The sequence below is a fragment of the Phalaenopsis equestris genome, unplaced genomic scaffold (genome assembly GCF_001263595.1).
Source record: "Phalaenopsis equestris unplaced genomic scaffold, ASM126359v1 Scaffold232685, whole genome shotgun sequence".
NCBI lineage: Eukaryota > Viridiplantae > Streptophyta > Magnoliopsida > Asparagales > Orchidaceae > Phalaenopsis > Phalaenopsis equestris.
The window spans coordinates 313244-338312 of NW_018250648.1; the positions used below are offsets into that span (position 1 = coordinate 313244).

General features: G+C 32.6%; 1 protein-coding gene across 1 annotated transcript in view; it reads right to left on the bottom strand.

Annotated features, from left to right (window-relative positions):
- The window catches only part of LOC110038359, a 49798-nt gene that overhangs the window by 5867 nt on the left and 18862 nt on the right, over positions 1-25069 (bottom strand). Inside the window, exon 2 of the mRNA XM_020743167.1 lies at positions 766-865. Within this exon, the coding sequence (XP_020598826.1) occupies positions 766-865 (100 nt within the window). The remainder of the gene's footprint in view (positions 1-765; positions 866-25069) is intronic.

A 25069-nucleotide genomic window follows, 5' to 3' on the forward strand; every position in this document is an offset into this window, starting at 1 on the left:
TACTTTGAACATGAACAACAGGCCCAAGATATTTAAATCGTTCACACTTTTTAATAATTTGATCACCCATAGTAATACTTCTGTCACTAGATCTACTACTACTAAAATTACATTCCATGAATTTAGTTTTAGTTCTACTCAAAAGAAGACCTTTAGACTCCAAGGTAAACCTCCACATATATGTATGTATATATATATAAACATATATGTATGTATATATATATATACATACATATATATGTGTGTGTGTGTGTATTAGAGAATGAGCAGTATACGGCTTCATATATATTAATAGTAAAAAAAGGAGCACAAAAGAGGAAGGGGAGGTGGATCCCCAAAACTAAAAAGCAAAAGCAACAATATACTTTAAAGGAATAACCAGTCAATTATACGAGCCTCCAGTCACCCCTAATGAGCCTAACAATTCGAGTACCACCTCCTTAAGGTCAATTGTGACAGAGGACCTGAGGGGACTTATACCGTAGATGTCAACCAAGAGACCGGGATACACAGCATAATGTATGTATGTATATATATATATATATAGATATACATACATACGTACATATACATGTATAGATACAGATATATACATGTATATCTACATTTGTGTAGAGATACATGTATATGTACGTATGTATACATATCATATACATATGTATGTATATATATACATACATATATGTTTATATATCTATCTATAAATACATAAATAAAGATATATACATATATATATAATATTGTAAGAGAGATTGAAGGAAAGACCTTGCAAGGTAACCATGAGTCCTCTTACGCTTGATGGTGCTGGGCTGGTAAGTTCTTTTAGGAAGTAGGTTCATTGGTTCATTCTGGAAAGCATCCTGGTCTACCAAAAGAAAAATCAAGCGTTAGTTTCACAAGCATGGCATATAGGCCCCACAAAAATTGAAAGAACAAAAAGAATAACACAAGAATAATAGACAAGCATAGGTTTTGAAAATGTACTGCTTAAGCAGCAAAAAACAATTAAAACCGAGAAAGAGTGGCTTATAGAAGAAATGGTTCTCCATGATTTTTTATTATTTTTTATTTTTTTTGGGCAGGTTGAGCAGTCGAACCCGATGCCATCGAATTTTCCACTTTGTTTCCAGCATATGGTTCTAGAGTTTGAAAGTAAAAATCAGGAGGAAAAAATAAGAAGAAAGAATACCAATATACGCCAAGCAGTAGAACAAAATTTGACCTGTAATATTTAGTGTTGGAACATGGTACACTCAGTTCATCAAAACTAGACATCCTAAGTTTGTAAGTCTTCTTTACAAATGAGCATTCATTTATGTTTGAACTTGCGTGCAATATAAACTCAAGTTTTGCAAGTAAGCTTGTCCTTTATGCAGAAACAGTAGCCACCGAGTACAAGCAATCAGAAAGCAAGCCTGTTTACCTCACAATTTTGTCTTAACACAACAAGTGAATTTTATGAGTAACTTTAAAAATGTAGAAAACTAAACAAATATTTCTCGCACAAATGCAGCCGATGACATACAAAATGTAAATGAAAGAAATAGAAAAATGTTCAGAACTGAGAATGGATTAGCAAAATAAATAAAAGTGTAGAAAGATATATAACTCCCAAAAGCTTTATCATCACCACCTTCCCAATTCAAGTATTGGAAGTTGGCATTGGAAGAACACGGAAGGAGAGGAATCAATATAACAGATAAGGGAGAGAGAAATATTGAATAATTTTTTATACAAATGTGATTCATTCATTGATTTAAGTTAAATGAAAACACTTAAATCCCTATTTATATTAAAAAATATTACTTTAAAAATCATGTTAATTTAAAATTCAAAACCAAGTTCCAAAAATGCTTCTATAAATTTAAACAGCAATAACAAGCTTTTATCCCACTAAGTGGGGTCAGCTACATGAATCATTTTGGTCCATTGCGTCCTATTGAGTGTCATATTGTCATTTAAATCTAATAGACTAAGATCATTTATATATATATGCCCCAGTCTTTTTAGTTCTACATCTATCTTTCTTAACATAAATCGAATTTAAGACATTCACTCTTCTAACAGTATCATCGGATGATCGGCGTTTAATGTGGCCAAATCAACTAAGACGACTCTCTCTAATATATTCTGCCACTGGAGCTACACCAACCATATCACAGCTATATTCATTTTGCATTTTGTCTCTATGTGTAAAGCCGCCCATCCAACTAAGCATTCTCATCTAAGCCAATGTTTTAAAAGGCGTCGGGCGTAAATTCTACAATATTAAAAAAAAATAAGAAATATAAATATTAAAAAAAAAATAAACTATTTGTGCATAATAAAAAAATTAAACACAAACAAAGCAAGTCTTCTAGGATTAGAATCTTCAATATACTAGCAAAAAATCCATCAAAAAGATTTGAAACATATAAGAATAAGTAAACATGTTAGAGCCAAAAAATAAATTTATGATCATTTGATCTCAATCCTTGAAGCTACTTCATTCTTTAAACTCATCATCAAAATCTTCTTCTTCACCAATAGTTGCGTCCAAATCGCAACTAAGTCCTTCTTATTCTCTGCACTCATTGTTCACTTCATTGAAGTCATCATCATGTTCAATCTCAGGTGCATTCATAATTTGTTTCTCATTATTTGTTTCTCATTATCATTGTTGTCATTATCATTGTTGTAAAAACTACAAACACAAACAAAATGACATTCGTAGATGGGTTATTTTTTCTATAAGAAATTAAGAATGGATATTTATGTAAAGAACAATTAAATATAAATATGAAACTTACGTTTTCTTCCATTCATTTTCCTTTTCCTATGAAAATTTTATAAAAAATATCATTTCTTCCTTGTGTATTATTTTTTTATTCTTTATTTGCATTTATAGTGGCCACATTTCTGATTACATCAACATTAAAAACATGTTCTTCATTCATCCAAAAAGATTCATGTGGAAGCACCGGATCTTCTTTCTCAACAATCCACTAATCATCAGAGTCTATATCATTTATCAGTATTGGATCAAAGTCTTGTTTTAGAAAAACAAAAAGACAGTTATACTTTGCATGTATATGTCTGATCCTAAAAACTATACATAAAGTAAAAATTTTAAAATTAAGGTACGAGACAAGAGCTAATTGCTCCTGGTCCTCGCCATGTAGTTCCGCGTCAAGTACCTTACAACCCGTGCTCGTACCTTATTTCTAGTATAGAGTCTCCAAAAGACTCTAAAAGGAACATAACAAAGTCTGAAAAAAGACTCGACCTGTATAAAAATCAAGTTAGCACAAAAGCTACCAATATTCAACACGATGAACCATGTCCAATGGATGAGCGCTTAACAGCAACTGCTCCCTGTTGGATATAACTCTTTACAAGATAACCAACACTAATATATGATGCGCCCCTAGTGTGTGCTGTTTTTTTGCATGTTTTACGCAATTTAAATCCCCGGTAACAGTGTCAAGAACTTGACTCGTCCCGAAATTACACAGTAATTTAGCTTTCAAAAATAATGGCCAACAACTTGACCCAACTTATGACCAAAATCTTAACCCATATTTAATGTGCAAAATAATGTGCAAAATAGAAATGTTTATAGAATATATAAAATAGTTCAAACACTAGAAGTTCTACGCAAGTGCATGTATCGCTTCAAGTAATATAGGGTATTTTTTAAAAACCTCGGTATCAATCCCACAAAGAAGCGCAGTAAAAAATCCCTTAGGCTAATTCTAATATACTATTATCAAGTCTTAATTTGGAAAATGAAGATTCTTATGATAATAACATAAATCACAATATTCAAACTATAAAAATTAAAGTAAGAAAAACAAGTTAAAAGAAGTTTAATGAATGCTAACAGAAATGTAACTAAAAAAACTAAGTTTACTAAACTAATTTCTAAACTTTAAAATTAAATTTATAAAGACTAAACAAAATTTTGTAACGAAGAGTTCAAATTTAAGAAAGCATCCTTCTCCTTTACAATGAGTATATGGATAGTGAACAAATTAAAGTCATTTGAAAATATATATATATAATATTTTGTGTCAAATAGGAGCAATGTTATTATTTACCCTCTTCCACGTGCATAAAGAACATTAACTAATCCAGAGTTTGGTCTCTAATTATGTGGCTAGGCTGGGAGGATACCGGCTGTCACTCTAGAGCTCCCACTACTACCTCAGCCGAGGGATATGAGGGCTAACAATCTCACATTAGTTCCCAATGAACTGGATCAATTGAGGATTTTAATGTGTCACCTTAAAAATCTCGAATTCTACATCCAACAAAGTATATTTCTCTATTTATTTGCACTCAACCCCATTGATGAAATAGAAATACTCTCCCATGAAATCAAATGTGATTCTCCCTATGTTTTAGAAATTATAGCTCTTTCGAAACATATGTTTCTCAACACATTTTAACATTTCAATTAGTCAAATCGAAAAGTAAATGAAGATCTGGGTTCAAATCATCACAAATTATTGACATTCAAAATTGTATATAAAAAATCAATTATTCACAAATCATATCTCAAAATAGGTAGAAAGATAAAGAAAACTACTAAAAATTCATGAGAAGAATACAACAAAACACAAATTTCATATATAAAAACAAGTTTACAATACAAAAGAAATAAAAGACAACTTATCTCACACTCCTTCTCAAGCAAATCCCTACAAATTCTCTTCAAATTTTTCTCTCTTTACAAGCACTCTCAATTCTCTCTTAGAAGTGTAATGAAGAAGAAATCTCTCACCTTCTCTCTCTTCTTACAATCCTTAAAGAAAATCTACAAGCCCTTGCTTCTCTCTTGCCTTCTTCTCCACGCCACACACACACACACTCACACCACTCAAAACTCCTCTTGAAGCCCTAGACTTCTCTCTCTTTTATTAGAGGTTGTCTCTCTCCCAAAAGAATTCAAAATTTTCTCCAAAATTTTATCCAAAAGTCAACTCTTTTGAATTCAAAAGTCATGTACATTGATCCAAGAGACATATCTCTTCATAAAAGAATCTTCCAAAGTGTCTAGATACATTGAATCACTCTAATGGGTGTTTAGAACAAGTGTCCATTTGAAAATTTGCCCAAAATTTATCCTGATTTGCGTTAATCCGCAAAAAGTCGTCCATGGCGCATCTAGCGCCAAATCTGGCACACATGCGCCAGTTCAATGAATTTTGGCGCATCATGCGTCACCCTGCAGAAGCTCCACTGTTTTGCTCCGTTTCAACTCTATTTCACTCCGTTTCAGTTGCATTTCACTACTAACAGATAAATCTACAAAATAAGCATAAAAATAACATTTCTTTAAAGTGTTATTTCATTAAAAAACATGTGAGAACTATAAAGTAGATTAAGCATAGAAAGACATATCGAAATGTGACAAGTCAGAATTTTTTTTCTTGCTCATTTTTACTCTAAATTGCATCATTTTTGTTTATTTTCTCCAAATGTTCATTTCTTATACCTGAAATCAAAAATATGCAAAATATCTTCCTTTAAATTATAATATTATTAAAAATCATTAAAATTAAGCATAAAACATTAAAATTAAGCATATAAAATATATATGAAAAAGTAGTTAATTTTTAGGCGTGTCAATATACTAGTGTGCATATCTTACACCGAGTAAATACATAAAGTAGCACAAAATGACTGGTTGGTGCTACTGTATGACTTTAAGAAAATCTTGACATAAAAATAATCAAAAAACAATATCCAGGACAAAAAAATCTTGACTACACCCTAGTCCTAGTCTAGCAAACCATCTAAACACGGACAGCCAAATCACAACATTTAAGTGTGTGCACAGTGTGGGTAAGTGCTACTGTATGACTTTAATAGGGTCGCCAACACCTACCCCGTCCTCAAGATTCAAGGGATCTAAAATACGTCACTAGGGGTCACAATTTAGAACACACTTAACTTTGTTTTATGTTTCCCTTTTAAAGGTCAACATTCTGCGCCATTGAGCATTACAGGTCTCGCCACCATCTTATAAAATTTTCCTTTCAGTGTAAGTGGTATTTTTTCTATCAAATAATAGGCATGATGCATTCCTCCACTTCAACCAACCAACTTGAATTCTACTAATAACATCCCCATCTATATCACATTCACTTTAAACAATAGACCCGAGATATCTAAAACGATCACAATTTTTAATAATTTGATCACACATAGTTACAATTCTACAACTAGAGTTACTACTAAAATTACATTCCATGGATTGAGTTTTAGATTTACTCAAACAAAGGCCTTTAGCCTCTAATGTCGACCTCCATAATTCAAGGTTTTTCTTGAACTTTTTCATCTAGTCTTATTCATAAGAAGGATATCATAAACAAAAAATAAACCAAAGAACATCCTCCTATAAATGTCCAGGAAGAGTATCCATAACTTATCTTAAAGTCAATTCCTGATGTAATCCAACTGAATAGAAAAATAATTGGTAGATCCTCTTTTTGTTTGAACAAAAGTAACAGCTCTAGTATCTATATCTTTAATAACTTGAATATAAGTTATATCAATTTCTTTTTCTCTAGAACTCTCGAAAGACTTCTCTTGAAACCTTATCATAAGTTTTTTCAAAATCAATTAGAATCACATTGTAGATCCTCCTTATTCTCTCTGTACTTCACCATCAAACCTCTCAATAAATGTATAGCTTCCATAGTAGACTTGCCCAACCAAAATTCAAACTGATTAAGAGAAATTTTCGTATTACGTCTTAACCTATGTTCAATTACTCTCTCATAGTTTTAAAGAATTACACAACAACTTAAGTCCTCTATAATTTGCACACTCAAGTGCATCCCTTTATCATTAAAAATAAGGACTAAAATACTCTTCCTCCACTATTCAGACAACTTTTAAGTTCTTAAATAATATTAAAGAATTTAATAAGCCAATAAACTCCAAAATCTCCTAAATATTTCCACAATTCAAAAGAGATCATCAAACCCTACTGAATTTCCTCCCTTGTTTTTCTTTAAAGTCACTTCAATTTCTTTTTTACTAATGTGACAATAAAAATAAAATATTTTACTATTACTAATAATATTAAGATTACTAAGGTAGATAATATTTAAAGAAACTTCATTGAAAAGTTTTTCGAAGTAACTCACAAATCTATGTTGAAAATCTTCCTTTAAAAAAAGATTTTTTTGATTTTCATATTTAATGCATTATACTTGAATTAAATTTCTACTTTCTTTTTCTTTTTATTTGGTTATTTTATACATATATTTTTCATCATCTTTAGTATCTAATATATTATAATGATCACAAGAGACAAAATTTTTAGCGTCACAAGGTCTACCGTATATTTTTCTCAATTCTCTAAGTTTTTACATTTAAATCAATCTTATAACACAATTTCTTATATTTTATCTTTTATTGCACATTATTTTTCTACAATCAATTACTTTTATTTATAAAAACTTTTTCTTTTGATTCTCCAAATACATCATTTGACACTTATTTAATAGTATTTGTTATGTTATCACATATAGTATTCGCATCTTTCTGAACATCCCAAATCTTGAAATCTCGAAGTTTGCTCATATATTTTACTTGTGTCTTTTAAATACCCACATCAAATATAGTGACAATATTTCTTTATATTCTTTATCCTACAACTCTTTCTTTAAAACTAGAACTAATAATACATGTTGAATACTTAAATTTTCATTTGGAATGAACTTACAATCATTACACTCTCGATGATCTCTTTTTCTTATAAGAAAATAATTAATGTGTTTATATTAAATCCTTTTTTATAAATAATAATATGCTCATCTCTTTTTTTAAATAGAGTATTAGCAATAGTAAAATCATACACTAAAGCAAAATCTAATATAATTCTATCTTCTTTATTAATCACTCAAAAACTATAGCCCCAATAAATATTTCTAAAATCTTCCACAACTCTATCGACATGGCTATTTAAATCTCTTCCAATAAAAATCCTTTCTAGAAGAGGTATTTGAATTAGTTCTTCTAGATCATTCCAAAATTTTATTTTGAACCGATATCAAACCTACTTGAGGAGCATAAACACCTATAACATTAAAAATCTTAGTATCAATGTAGTTTTTTACATGCATTTATGTAGCTCGCCCGATGGCTAAGACATGGCACCATTGCCCTAGGTACTAAGCAAGTTGGTTGATTTACTAATCACACAATTCATAGAATAAGGAATCATTTCATGTGCTAGGGAAGCATATTTTGAGCATCATTAGAGAGGGGATAGCCTCGTGATATATTTTCAGTTATTTTAAAATACTAATTTGTAATTATTATAAATAATTATAGGCCCTAAGAATCACCACCTAAATCTATTAGTTTTAAGAGATTCCGAATTGATTTGAAGGAAATAGATAGTAGATAAAATACTACCAAGAGATTTCACCGATATTAAGAACTTTATTAGTATTCTTAGTTTGAGGCTTTCCATGGGTATAAGCTTTCATGATTGATTAACCCTTTCGATCATAGGAGCACTTTTGGTGAAGGCTAATTTATGTGTTCTATGATAATTTGTTATAATGGTTTTTGTTTGAACCAACCTGCAACATATTCAATTGGGAAGATAAAGGTTTATGTGGTTATTAAGAGTGTATGGTGTGAGAATGATGGTAGACTCAATCAAGATCTCATTATTTCATTATTTTAAGTTGTCATAAAGTTGCACTACTTAGTCTAAGGAGATAGTCAATCCAACTTGATTAAAAGGTCCCTGTTAATAGTCACGGGTTGGCTCATATAAGAAACCATGTAGATCTATGAATTAAGCCTATCAACATAGAGAATTTCACAGCTAACATTGGCTAATAAAAAGTATGATGCCCTAATCTTATTGCTCACAACATATAGGATTAACCACAACTACAAATTGCAGTATGGATAATTGTACAGTTAGTATGATTTAAGAGTACGTTTTAGGCATCACCATAAAGTGGAAAGGGAGCAAAGTCACATCCTTAATAGCATAGGATTCATAACTATGAGCATATGAATATACTAAATGTGACATTAGTTCTTTGTGAGTTTTAGTCAGATTTAAAATTATCAACCAAGACAAATAAAGGTGGAGGATGGATAACGAAAGCTCTAAGCACTAATTAACTTAATATTACTTAGATTATTATGCATTCATAATTTAATTTAATATTCTTAAGGGGTTGTGTTTGACAAAGTTTATCAAAGTTCTGATTTTAGATGACGTATATATCTCCATAATAATGATATTTGATTGTAACATCACCAATAATAAGTTGGTGAAGTATAGTGGGGCTGAAGCTAGAGCTAGAAACAATATTCTAGGAACATAGGAGCACCGACATGGGGGCAGACCATTCAATTAGAGATACTTCTAACTTGAAAGAAGAATAAAAACTCATTCGATTTGAAATTTAAGTGAGTATTTTTGTTAAGAGAATTCCCACTAGTATGGATTTTTTATAAATAAATCCATCATAATTCGGTTTGAAATATATTTATCATTAAATTAGAGAGGCTTGTCGCCATCAGAATGTCATCTCCATCGCCTATTTTTTCGATCTTGTCATTTGTTGATATCGGTGTTGAGAAGTTTCCAATTTGTTTATCGTTATATTTTCTGCCTTTCCTAAATTCTTCCCACTCATACCATATTGATGGATATAAGAGAGGAGAAATCAGGGGAAGTAAGGCAAATAATCGAAAACAAATAAATGTTTAAGGAGATTTCATAAATAAATTCACTGCGACCAAAGAAACCTTATGAAAGCATCATACCAAAGATTTCAGGTTTATTTACATGTTCTAGGGTTCACATGCTCCTATTGGGACAAGTCCCTATATTTAATTACATTTTAAATAATAAATGATTATTTAAGAAAACTTCTGATTAAGGTTTAAATTTGTTCTCAAATACTTCAAAGATAGTGTCAATGAAAGGAATGTCAAAAATCATATCCAAAGAGTAGTTGATATCAAACTATCCTAGAATTTTGTTTGGTTAAGGTTGATTCCTTGATCCATGACTTGAGTGGCCGAAACAATTGCCCTGCAAAATAGAGTTAGCACACCCTATAATATTTAAAGAAAATCTACGATAATATTTGCGATAAAGTTCACCTTTCTTCAGTAGCCCTGCAAAACAAAGTTAGCAAAAAAAATACCTTTTTGTTTTATTTATTTTGTTTGCTGATTTTTAAATTTTTAGACGACCCGTTCAAGATGTCTATGGCTCCGTCGTCTCGGGGTCATTGGAGTACCTGGATTTATTTAGCTTGAGAGGTGGCTAACCTACTCTGACTGGAAGATTCTTGTCGGCAACCACAGATTGCGTCGTCCAAGAGATCTTCATAAACCAGGATATGCTGGTTAAAGTTGCATTTGGTGATGTTTGTTCATTAAGATTACATTTAAGTTTTAATGTCTTTTTTGGATTTTAGGGGTAGAAAATTTTATGCTGCTTATGATTTATTAGCGGATTAATTATTTTTGTTATTTTGTTTTATTTTTGTTTAGAATGATCCGATCAAGATTTCATGGTTTCGTCATCCCGAGTAATTAAGGTTCGCGATTTGATTAGTCACGAGTAACTGGAAGATATTTTGTTAGCAACAATGTGTTGCCTTCTCCATAATATCTTCTCAAATCAAGTTACATTTTAAGGTTCAAGATTAAGTTTTAAGGTCTTTTAAGATAGATTTTATGTCATATAAGTTGGTTTGGTACTTTAGCCCAAATTGTCCCTGATTGAAGCTAAGCGTGTTTTTATTCTCGAATATAAGACCAAAACCTCTAACCTGTGTTTACCTTAGTTCATATTTAGATTAAGCCATACTAAGTTGAACTAATCTGAAATGAGATTCCAAATAACTCGAGGTAAACTAGATTAGGTTATTGTCCCTCGAATTATCTTTAATTTGTTTAAATCGACCAAAGTTTAATAGGATTAACCAGGTTGCTTAAAATAAAACTAATTTTACTTGCTTTCATTTGATTTAGAAATAAACGAAAGAAAATCAAGTAAGCTAACTTAAAATAGACCAGGTTAAACTGAACTAATTAAAGTTAAACCTCTGGTTATATCAAGTTTAAGTTAATTAGACATGCATGAAATCTGAATTAATTTAGACTTAAATTAATCCTTGATTAAACGGAGGTTAAGACTTAGTTCAAATTTAAAGTAGAATCTCAATTCGAGTTAATTTAATTTGGTTCGAGCTAACCCAAAGATTGAGATAACCTATGTTAAGTTAGGTTGACTCAGTGATTTAATTTGGGTTAACCCGAATTAGGTCAGATTGACCTGATGATTCAATTGAGTTGGGTTAACCCAAGTTAGATCGGTGGGACCGATGATTTAGTTGAGCTGGGTTAACCTGAGTTAGGTTGGGTCGACCTGATGCTTTAGTTGATAAGTTCAGGTAAGTTGAACTTAGGGTTCGTCTTAAGTTCAATTTAGGTTGAACTTATGTTAACTTAGATTCAATTTGGGTTGAACTTAAGATTTAGGTTAACTTAGGATCACTTTGGTTGAACCTAAAATTTAGGTTGACTTACGTTCAATGTGGGTTGATCATAAGTTTTAGGTTGACATAAGTTTAACGTGGATTTATCCCAAGTCTTAGGTTGACATAGGTTCAGTGTGGATTGAATCTAAGGCTAAAGTTTCTTAAGGACTTAAGTTTAACTAGTCTAATATGATTAAGACTTAGTTAAATTAATAAGGTTTAACTAAGTCTAATGTGATTAAGCCTTAGTTAATTAATTAGGTTTAATTAAAGTTAAACCTAATAGGATTTAACTAAGTCTAATGTGGTTAAAACTTAGTTAATAATTAGGTTTAATTTGGGTTAAACCTAATTAGAATAGGGTTTAACTAACTCTAATATGGTTAAGACTTAGTGAATTAGGTTTATTTGAGACTAAACCTAATTAAACTAACTAAGCCTAATGTGGTTAAGACTTAGTTAATTAATAAGGTTTAATTTAGGTTAAACCTAACTAGGATAGGGTTTAACTAAGCCTAATGTGGTTAAGACTTGGCTAATTAATTAAGTTTAATTTAGGTTAAACCTATTTAGGATAGGGTTTAAATAAGCCTAATGTGGTTAAGACTTAGTTTATTAATTAGGTTTAATTTAGGTTAAACCTAATTAGGATGGGGTTTAAGTCCAAATTGGTTTTGACTTAGGCTTACGTTCAATTTGGATTGAATCTAAGAGTTAAGGTTTAGTCCAATTTAGTTTGGACTTAGACTTAGACTTAGGTTTAATTTGATTGAACCTAAGGGTTAAAGTTAAGTCCAATTTGATTTGGACTTAGACATAGATTCAATTTAGGTTGAACCTAAGTATTAAGGTTAAGTCCAAATTGGTTTGGACTTAGACTTAAGCTCAATTCAGGTTGAACCTAAGGGTTAAGGTTAAGTCCAATTCGGTTTGGACTTAGACTTAGGTTCAATTGGATCAAATCTAAGGGTTAAAGTTAAGTTCAATTTACTTTGGACTTAGACTTAGGTTCAATTTAGGTTGAACCTAAGGATTAGAATTAAGTCCAATTTGGTTTGGACTTAGACTTAGGTTCAATTTAGGTTTAACCTAAGGGTTAAGGTTTAGATTAGGTATAATGTGGGTTTGACCCAAGGTTTAGGGTTAGGTTCAAATTGGATTGAACCTAAGATTAAAGGTTTAGATTGCGTCTAATGGGGTGAGAGCCAAGGTTTACGGTTAAGTCTAAGTTAGGTTAGACTTTAAGGATTAGGGTTATGCCTAATTTGATTTAGGCTTAAGGTTTAGTTTAGGTATAAGATGGGTTAGAGCTAAAGATTAGGGTTAAGCCTAATTTGATTAAGGCTTGAGAGTTATGTTTAGGTCTAAGATGGGTTAAACCTGAAGATAAGCGTTAAGTCTAATTTGATTAAGGATTAAGGGTTTTAGATTGATTAAGGCTTAAGGGTTAAGTTTAGGTCTAAGATGGGTTAGACCTAAAGATTAGGATTAAGCTTAGTTTCATTAAGGCTTAAGAGTTAATTTTAGGTCTAAGATGGGTTATACCTAAAGATTAGGGTTAAGTCCAACTTGATTAAGGCTTAAGGGTTAAGTTTAGGTCTAAGATGGGTCAGACCTAAAGTTAGGTTGGATTAACCTTAGAAGGTAAACCTAAAATCAGATGAAATAACCACTCTTAATCCTTTAAACCTAAGGATTAAAAGCAATAAACCAAATTTAGAAAATTTTGGTCTAAAGTGTAAATTTTAAAATTTACAATTTTACCCCTAAATATCTAAATTGTTACTTTAGACTTTTTCAAAGGTTGGAAATTTTATTATAAGCATTACCTTAAATTTCCTAACTAATTTCCATTTCAATTTCTGATTTTCTGATTTTTTATAATTATTTTTTTTAATAATTATAGGGATGATAGAAATTGGTGATTTTTAATTTAGGGATAATTTCTAACCTTGAAAAACTCCGAGAATGTTACCAAGTACGAAAAAAGTAATCCTTGTAAATTTTATAAATTTTGGATTTATATATAATTTTTAATAATTAAAATACTCTTTGGAGTATTTAATTGATTAAAAATTAAATAAAAATCATTTATTGTCAATTTTATTTTTAAAATTTTTCACTCTTGTCTCCTGAGTCCAAGGGTATTTTTTATTTATTTTTATGAATTTTCTAGGCAAAGATATGATTTTTTAAAGTTATTTTTTTTCTAGATTTTAATAAATAGGAAAACCCCTATTTTCCTACTTATCTGACGCGTTACCACGTCCATCCTCGGTAGCTCCGAAGTCCACACGGCGGATTCCTGTACGAGGCGATATGCACGCTGTCGTTTGAGCTGGCCTGCGATCCGGTCCTCCGTTCCTCACGAATGTATGGTTCGGCTTAATCGATGTCGTTCATTTCTGATACACAGAAATGGACGACAACCGTTGATCGTCCCCAGGGGACAATTAACCGAATACCATCAATGTTCAAACATTAAGATCTCTCCTGATTTTCCATGAAATCGCATGGGGCTTGTTTCAAAAGCTTCATCTAACCTCGGAGATCACATCCATACAGTTAATTGAGTATGGGGTGCACATTTATTTCACAAAAGACAAGGCCGGAGAGAATTTTTAAGGTTAGTGATCCAAACATTTGCCCAAGAGATGTCGACTCGATTGAGTTTTTCAGATGTGATCGCCTTGACATTAGGCAGCTCCTCAGCTCAATTTGATCCGAAAATGGGCCTAGGTATGAGCTAGGTGAAATGGTGGCTCGGTTTGGTCTTAAGGTAGGTTAGAGGGCTCAATGAGGCTCAATTTCGATGGGAAATATATTCCTAAGGCTCAAGGAAGCTATTGGAAGAATTAATTTGAGGTTTTGGTAGAGTTCATGTCACACTCGAAATTTTTCTTGGATTTGGGTTTTAAAATTAGGGCATCCTAGTGGGATTCACGCTTTGGAGAGATGAGAAATCTACTGCTTATAGCTTGGAGAAGATTTTCTCTTGAATGTCAAAAGTGTGGAGGTTTAACTGGAGAGCATCATGCCATCTTGAAGTTCTTGGGTTTGGTCCTTTATGGCCATGGGAGGCTTGGATGGGGCCAAAATTGGCCTGAGGTGATTCCTCTAGCTCCTTCGAAGTGTTTTTGAAGATCAAGGAGAGGAGTTATGGAGGTAATTCTTCTCCTTGGAGGCTTTGTCCAAGTTGGCTCTAATGGAGGAAAAGGGAGAATTTCATGGCATAGAGGCATTGTGGAAGGGTGGTGGCATTGTGGTTGGACTTCGCAGATATTCTCCTTATCCCAAGCTTGAAGGAACTTTGGTTATTTGGACTAGGGTGCCAAATATGAGGGGAAGTAGGTAAGCATAACTTCTTTTGTCCCCTCTCCCTTTTTTTTTTTTTCATGTGAATATATGTTATTAAATGGCCTGATGGGTTGGTGTAGGTCATGGGTGACCTATTTGATCATGGGCTTGGACCATGGGCCTAATCAATTGGCTTGAGCCATGGTTTAAGGCCTTGGGCTTTAAGCTTTAAATTAGGGTTAAACCTAGGCCCAATGGATCATAAATTCGTTCTTTTAATTAATTAATTAATTAATTATGAGAATGAAAAGTAGACCATAAGGCCATGAGTTAACCATGATGGCTTAGGGTTGACCATTTGACCATAGGTTGATTATTGGACCAGTGTTGATCATTTAGACCATAGGTTGACCAATTGGACCATGGGTCAACCAAGACCAAAATGGTCAATTTTACCATATGAAGGTCGGGTTGACCATAGGGTCAATGAGTTGGTCATATGGTCCATTGTTGACCATGCTAACCAAGGGTTGAACAGGGTGGTCAGGTTGTTCATATAGGCTATTTGTTGACCATATGGAGATTGGGTTGACCATAGGGTCAATGGGTTGGTCATATAATCCAATGTTGGCCATGTGGACCAAGGGTTGACCAGGGTGGTCAGGTTGACCATATAGGTTATTTGTTGACTATATGGTGGTTGGGGTGACCATGGGGTCAAAGGGTAGGTCATATGATCATGTTGACGAAGGGTTGACCAGGGTGGTCAGGTTGACCATATCGACCATTTGGTCCCATCTAGGTCAAAATAAAGTTAAGTTTAATTCACATTGACCATCCTACGGTTTTATCCCTTTTGAAGTTCAAAAGAACAAACTAGTCTGAATTTTAAGGTTTGGTGGGGTTAGGGAGACTACTAGTGAAACCACGGATCAATTTGGGTATGTCCCTCTCTTAAGCTGATATTGATGGTCATTGTGAGCCTTAGGATTTCCATGTTGATCTAAGCGGTCTAAGGTATGTATTACCCTTAGTAGTCAATTCAGGCACTAAACCCTAAACCCACTCAGCCAAAGGGTTGAGAGCTTGAGCTTGTACATGTAGTTGAGATGAGTCCTCATAAAAGTGAGGTCAATAAACGGACCCCCAATATGTGTGGCGTACCATATAAGTATGTCGTACATATTGACGTTGACCGAACACATTAGTCAATTTACAAAAAATTATGATATGTTCCAATAAAATGTCCAATATAAGTTGCAATTTGTTGTTGGGAATTTCCTTCATAAGATGGCAAATTAAAAAAAGAAAAGAAGAGGAATAATCTGTGTCCGGAAGATCTCTCCTTTATCTTTCAAAGTTTGTCAAGGAAGGAAAGTTAAGAATCAAGAAAAGGCCTCGGAAGCTTTAGCATGTCAATATTGCATCTCTTTTTATTAGAAAGAAATGCCAATAGACTTATATCCTTGGTAAAAAAAAACAGCCAAGCTAAAGGACAGTCGTGATTCCGTGTCAGGAGGGATCAAGATTCCACCAACAGGAGTAAGAATAGATGTCATATTCCATTGAAGGAGGTCTTATGCCGATTCTCAAAGATGTTGAGTGTCATGTCCTGGCTCGTTAGGAATGGATGTCAATGGACTTATATCCTAACTAAGAGGAGAAGAGATAGACAAGAGGAAATTCATAATTATGTGTCAGAAAGGTTGTAACTCGTACTAGTAAGCAGAAAATGGATGTCATATTCCATTTAAGAAGGTCTAATATTGACTCATGTTCCTAACTCGTTAGGAAGAAATGTCAATGGACTTGCATCATAGCTAAGAGGAGAATAGGTAAACTAGAGGAAAGCCATAATTTCGTGTTAGGAAGACTGTAACTCATGCAAGTATAGGAAAATGTGTGGCTGTCACACAAGGGTTTATTTGGTTAAGCATATTACAAATTCTTAACGTGCGTTGGGTTTAAGCCACCCGAAAGAAATTACACTTTACCCATAGTTGTCATTTAGTTGATAATGTCGTTCTAAATTTTTATTTGTTAGCTCGGTCTAAGCCACCCGGAGGAAATTACACTTTACTTATAGTTGTCGTCTAGTTGGTATAAAAATCTAGAATTGATTTTTAGTCATTTCATGAGGTTTTGTTATTTGTTTAGTTATTTTCATCTTTTTGTGTCATTCATGTTGTCTATCTTGGCCTTTCCAGACCTACACGAAAATTGTCAATGGCAAAATCCACTTATAACAAAAGGACTCCATTAAGATTGTCCAGCATACAGATAATATGTCGATATTACATCAAACATAATATAACATCATATATATCGATACACATCATGAGGAGCAGTCAGGGTCACCAAGCAATTATATGTTGGCACAGTAACTACTATAGATATCCTACACTCCAAAACACTATAGGAGAAATCGGGTGTTTAGACATCCATAGGGTCACGGTAGCTCTAAAGATTGTAGCCCTTGCAATTCCGACACAGGTTGATAGTCGATAGAACACTTATCAAGACACATCCTTCGAAGTGTTATTGAAATTCGTTATCGATTGACTGTCGGGATGCAATGTTTCACTATGTCGGCTCCATTCCCTTGGAAGATTAATACTAACCCACGTGGAAGAGGTACCTGAAACGAACCTCTAAACTCTCCGGGTCCTCAGTCTTGTATTTCTTTTCCAAAGAGCATAGCACATATGTTCAATAAATAAATGGTGCAAAAGGGCCTCTCAAAATCATGATGATCAATATGAGGAAGGAGAAGATGAGGGGGAATACAGTCTCCTTCCTCATATATATTAATAATGCAGTTGTCTGGGACGCAGTTGGGTGGCAGTATACTCTATGTCATAGGTTATTTTAATATTTTGATAATGATCACAGGCATAGGATCGACCCACTCATATCTCAAGATACCTGAAGGGTTGTCATCTCTATCTTCGGCATGATTATAGCAATAGCCATATTGGATGGCATTCTCCCTTTTCCTTTTTTCCATTGGTTGGGTTCTGAGTAAGTTCTTTTCTCCAAATATCCAGCATGTCCTCTATCACGAGCTTCTATTACATGTTCAATGATGATATCTTGTTCTTCATTGAACACTATCGTGTATAACACGATGCCTTTTAACATGTCAATATTTTCGCCATCACTGCAAGAAGTGGTGTTCGAAGAAATGTCGCTTTATGGTCTGTATGCGACCTAATTCTTCTTCAAAAATAACTTGTTGAGTCACAGGCTATGTCTTGTCATAAGGTCAACAACCTGCGTGGTGGGGGAGTTTGACGCAAAGATAACTTTTTTCATTTCATCCTCAAGGTCGAAGTTCTCCAATCCAAGTTGGGTATAGGACTCTCCCGGAGTGTACTCAGTAATATGAAATTCAAATTCAATGACGTCTTCTTCCATGGACTGTGGGGGAAGTTCTTATTCCTTTTGTTCTTCAGCTCTTTTTAGTCCTTTTTTTCGATTTCAGCATTGTGTGTGAGTTAACCCGTTTTTTATTTTTGTTAAAATCCACTGTGGCACCAGCCACAATGGATTTTATTCACCCACTGTCAACTTTTGATTTTTGCGGTAGCAAATCTGTCTATGAACTGGATCGAAACTATAGAAGAGGTGGTCTATCTCCTACCTCTTCCAGACTGACAATGGACAGCAACGGTCCATTATACAACATCTCTTATTGTGCCACATCAAAGTCAAAATGAATTCTTGATCTTGCATCAACACATCTATGGTCTAGTGCTAAGCAAACACCGCTGCGGAAAGTGAAAATAAGTATGTTGCTTGAAATTTTTCTGAAAGTAACAGAGGAATGTAAGCATGTCTATCTTGGTTCTATCTTCAGTTTGTCAATGTCTATTTGATTTCATTGTATCAGATTTCGTTGGGAGTTCATTTTGGATCATTGTTACTTTAAATTTTGAAGGAATTCAGAGGTAATACCTCTAGGCCACTGAGCAAAACATGTTTCTGATTACAAGATTTCAATCATGTAATCATAACAAAATAAGAAGAAACAGACGTTCATTAATATTTTTTATTTATACCATTTAATTTCCCCAGTTTACAAACAAGTACTTTTCACGTTGCATAATATTGGAGATAGAATTCTTTCTCCTTAGCAGTCAACTAGCTGGTAGAATCCTCACGAATAGGTTTTTCCGAAAATGTACGAGCCTTCCCAAGTTAGTTCGAATTACAAAAACTATATCGCCATTTTGGAATGTTCTTGGATGAACCAATTTGTCGTGGGCCCGTATCATATTTGCTTGATACAATTCCAAATTTTGTTGCACTTGCAAACGTGATCCCAAGAATATAGTTGTGCAAAATAGATAAAGTTGACTCCGCTATGCAACGGTGCCAAAAGTTGATGCAATTTTTTATAAATAAGAAATTTAAACAATTAATGTTGGGATTCTACGCAAGTATATGTATCGTTATCAAGTAATAAAAGACTTTCTATTTAAGCCACAAATATCAATCTCACGAGGAAGGTTTAAATTTGAAATGATAAACTAACTAAAAAATTCACAGAAAGTAAAACGAATTTACTGTCACTAATTTCGAATGTTGAGATATTATCAAAACTAAATTATTTAACTACTAGCAAATCTGATATGTAAAGTTTAAACAGCAACTACTAAATTAATAAACTATATTTATGTGATGAAGATTTTCTTATGTGAAAAAACATATTTTCATTTACAATGAGATTTTGGTAAAATGAGATGAGATAAATGATTTTAATATGTATTGTGTCAAATAGACGCAGTTTTAATTCTCTATCATGATACAGTGTTATAGAAAATCATTGGTTAATCCCAGGTTTAGTCCTTAAATCCGTGGCTAGGCTAGGAGGATATTGGCTCCCACTCTAGAGCTCTCATTTCCCTTCACCTGAAGGCTAACTCTCGCTTTAGTTCTTAAACACTAAGACCAAATTGGAGATTTTAGTTTGTCGCCTTAAAATCTCCAATTCTACAGCCAACATTGTATATTTCCCTATTTATTTGCACTTAATTTCATGAACGAAATTCTCCTTCATGGAATCAAATGTGATCCTAACTCTGTTGTAGAACTCATACTCCATTTCCCAGATCATATATTTCACAATAAATTTTAACAATTCAATTGGCCAGATCGAAAAGTAAATTAAATTCGGAGTTGAAAAATCATCACAATTTATTTTATATTTTAACATTGGCACATCCATATTATCTTTTCATTTCACCATATCTCAAAGTAGGGAGAAAGATAAAGAAAACTACTCAAACTTCATAAGAATATACAACAAAATACAAATTTCATATATAAAAGAAAGTTCATACAACGGTAAATAAAACAAATACTTATCTAAAACTCTTTCTCAAAACAAATCCTTTCTAGTTTTTCCTAGGAAATGTAGGAAGAAGAAATCTCTCACTTTTCTCCTTCTCCAACACTCTTAGAGAAAGATTCACAGTTAATCTCAACACAAAAACTCTAAATTCTTAAAGAAAAAACACTAATAGACTCTAAAATGGCGGTGGAATGAATATCGTTTCAGTTTTTCTGGAAATAATCTTAATCTTGTATTATATAATAAAACTTTTTGTCCATGTTCAAACTTTTTTTAATAATTTTTTAATTATTTCATATTTTCATTTTCTCTTATAGATTTTTGCATTATCATATGATTCATATCTAATCTCCTTAAGTTCATTGAGTTGCAATAATCTTTTCTCACCAGCATCCTTTAAATTAAAATTAAATTTTTTAATAACCCAAAATGTTTTATGCTCCAATTCAACTGGTAATTGACATGTTTTTTCAAAAATAAATCTATATAGGGACATTCTTATAGGAGTCTTATAAGCAGTTTTATATGCTCATAATGCAATATCTAATCTAGCAGACCAATCCAATTTATAGGGATTTACAGCTTTTTCTAAAATTTGTTAATTTCACGATTTGATATCTCTGCTAGACCGCTAGTCTGAGGATGATAAGCAATAGAGAATCTATGTATAATATCATATTTCTTAATTAATTTTTTTATTCTTTTATTCCTAAAATGAGATCCTGCATCTGTAATAAATACTCTCGGCATTTCATATCTTGTAAAAATATTTTTAATTAAAAATTTAGAAACACTCCAAGCATCACATCTAGGTACAGCAATAGCTTCAATACATTTGAACATATAATGAACAGCAAGTAATATATATAAATTTCTAAAGAAATGCATAAATGATCTCATAAAATCTAATCCCCACACATCAAAAATTTCAACTTTTAATGTGTAATTTAGAAGCATTTCATTTCTACTAAAAATGTTTCCTACTCGTTGACATCGATCGCATGTTTTAATATATTCATTAAAATCTCTAAAAAGATTAGGCCAATAAAATCTAGCTTGCAAAATCTTATATGTAGTTCTATTTGTTCCAAAATATCCTCCAAATTTAGAATCATGACATTTTTCAATTATCTGTTGAGTTTCTTCATAAGGCACACACCTTCTAATTATAAATATTTACATTGTTTATATAAATATGATTCATCCCAAAAATAAAATTTTGAATCATAAATGAATTTCTTTAGTTGTGAATTTTTAATATCAGGTGGTAGAATATCACTTACAATATAATTTACTATATCAGCATATCACGGTACATTTATTTCATCAATACTATATAATTGTTCATTAGGGAAATTTTCTAAAATTTCATTTGCAAAATTAATTAATATTTTTTTTTCAGTCTAGACAAATGATCAGCTATTTGATTATCATTTTTCTTTCTATCAACTATGGTATAATCAAACTTTTGCAAAAAAAGTATCAATATAATTAATCTTGGTTTAACATCTTTCTTTTGCATCAAGTATTTAATAGCAGAATGATCTGTATGCACTATACATTTAGTTCCAATTAAATAGGGTCTAAATTTATCAAAGGCATAAACAATATCTAACAACTCTCTTTCAGTAGTAATGTAGTTAATTTGAGCATCATTTAGAGTTTTTACTAGCATAATATATTACTTTAAGAACTTTGTTGGGCATTATGTCCTAAAACAGACCCAATAACATAATCACTCGCATCGCACATTATTTCAAATGATTTTTCCCAGTTAGATGGAACTATTATAGGTGCAGTGATTAATTTTTATTTCAATAATTCAAATGTTTTTATGCATTCCTCATTAAAATCAAATTTCGTATCTTTTTCTAAAAGTTGGCATAATAGTTTAGTTATTTTTGAATTTAGTTATTTTTGAAGTTTAGTTATTTTTGAAAAAAAATTTATTTACCGTCTGTAGAAACCAACATGTCGTAGAAAGTTTTTTACTCCTCTAACATTAATAAGAGGTGGTAATTTTTAATAACTTGAATTTTTGCAGGATCTACTTCCATGTCATTTTCAAAAATTTTATGTCCAAGTACACTACCTCCTACAATCATAAATTGACATTTTTCTCAATTTAATACTAGGTTGATTCTTTCACGTACTTCCAAAACTTTTTTTAAATTATTTAAACATAATTCAAACGAAGTTTTGAATACAGAAAAATCATGCATAAACACTTTCATTCCATGTTCAATAAAATTCCTAAAAATTGACATCATACAGTTTTGAAATGTTGCAGGTGTATTGCATAGTCCAAAAGATATTCTACGGAAAACAAATGTTCTATAAGGGCTTGTAAATGTTATTTTCTCTTGATCCTCTGGAGCAATTAGAATTTGGTGATAACCAGTACAACCATCTAAAAAGCAATAATATTTGTTTACAGTCAATCTATCCAACCCTAAACCCTAAACCCTAAATCTTTCATTAAAGTACAATATCACTAAAAATGAGTATAAAATATGGGTCTAAAAATGCATATATTTTTGGTGTATCAAAACGCTTGCCTTCTAGGTTGTCGAGTTCTTTGAGACGTAATTTTGCATTTTCTTATTCAGTTGTTTGAACAGTAATTGCTATTCTGACAAAGAGTTGTACCTCAAGTGGAAGTATGCTTTGGACCCGTACGCCAGAGCAAATGGAGTTAACCGAGTCGGTGTTCGGTATGTAGTGCAATAAGCTCATAAAGCTTATGATAATCGTTCATGCCATTGCTTTGGAGTGACATTTAATGTCTTTTTTGAAGTCTTTGCTTAACCCATTAGATTTAGGGTAATAGATTGTTGAAAACCTCCAATCTATTTCATATCTTTGAACAAAATTGTTTATTTCTGTATTTTTTAAGGCTGTCAAATTGTCTGAAATTACCTTTCGCGAAGCTCCAAACCTTTAGACAATGTAAGTCTTTAAAACTGGAGCACTTGATTTGTTTTCACCTCTCTGAGTGGTACTGCTTCTACCCATTTAGAGTTGTCTGTTACAACCAAAATGAACTGATAACATATTGATGATGGAGGGTATATAAGGTCTATTACATTTGTACCTCAATATTCAAATGGCTAGGACGCAATTATTGGATGTAGCACATTTAGAGGTTGATGTAAGACCACTTCATGCACCTGACATTGGTGACACCTTTTGGCAGTTTTTATATAGTTTGTCATCATTGCTGTCAGTAGTATCCAAGCTTTTTTATTTTCATTTCCATTTTTGGCCCTGACTGATGTGCACCACAGAGGCCTAAATGGACTTCTTTAACGATGTCTTGGGCTTAAGATTTTCTCAGACATCGTAACCACTAAAGCGTAGGACAACGCTCGCTGCTTAATTTGGTTTGCAGTTGAACTTTCTTTAGATAATCTTCCATAGTGCAAATATTCGATGAATGATCGTCTCCAATCTCGATTTTCCTCCTTTTTCGTGTTCACTAATATCGCGTTTTTGCCGATTTTGTGAATGTTGTCCATGTTTATTTGGGAGAGGACTTGACGTCCTTGCACTGAAATTGGAACATGATTCTCTTCTAGGTAAACAAACTCTTTTGCCAGTTTTGTCAAGGCATCTGCTAAAGAGTTGTCTTGTCTTGGAAGTGGAAAAATGTTTTTTTTAGCAGAACATAGTACGCAGCGTCTTCATGTATGTCAATCTCGTGTATTGAGAATGGTTGTAGGTCGGTCGCCTTTAATGCAGCACTCTTGTCCTTCATACAGATATTTAATACACTGATGTAGTGACGATGGGACCATCTTGAATTCATGGAGCCATGGACAACTAGGTAAAACATTAAAGGAAGTTTCAGAGTCTATGACATGTAATTTTGTCATTATCATCAAGTCACCGATTTTCAAGAGTAATGTAAATGACCATACGGCTCTTTCTCCTTGTTGGTTGAAACCACGTAACATCATTGTCTGTTGTTAATCTACAGGTATAAATGTCCAGATAAGCAGTGTTCTTAAGTTCATGATATTTATTGAAGCACTGGGATCAATGAGCACCCTTGAAAGCGTTGCACATTCAACATTCACTGAAATATACAGGGGTGATTATGTTTAGTTGTGCCCAGAAGTATATCGTTATCGAAGAATGTGATTTTAGTCAGGACTGCCAACGAATAAGCCTCATCAAAGGAAGTATTAGCTAAGTGAGCTAGACAAATTTCAGGATCTAAAAAGGCTTTATCAATGATACCCACATTTCCTTTGAAAGAATGAGGGCATCATAGATGATCAGTTTAGCAGGTAACTTCCTTAAATGGTCTAGAATGTTGTAATCTGCCCTACTTTGTGATTTTTCAATGCTTTCAGAAGATGGTCTTTCTTGCACTGGTGGAACTGCATCTTCTGACACAATCACTTGCTTTTCTTTTTCTTTCGAGGATATTCTTACTGGTAGAACTTTTCAACTTCGTAAAATGATTTTAATTATTTCTTCTTGTTCTTATGTTGAAGATAAAGCTCCTTCTGAAGGTGTTTTACCTGGCTCCATCTCAAAGTCAGATGATTCCAATATTATAGAAATCGGTATTCCTTGCAGTTCTATGGCAAACTTGTCTTCATTTTCACTGTCATTAAGAAGATTGTCATTATTAATATCATTATGATTGCTATCAAACCCATCGAGATTGTGTACGATTCGAGAATTATTTTTGGGATCAAAACTAGATTCGTCATCAGAGATGGACAAAATGTAAGCTAAATTATAGGATTTTGCATTAACTATCCCCGAAGGGACGAAGAAAAGTCAAAAAAGTCAACAGTTCAAGGAAAGTTTTCCCTTAGTCCGTGACAACCGTCTAATATCATGAGCAGAAGTAAAAGGAATAAAAGTGCAGGGTACA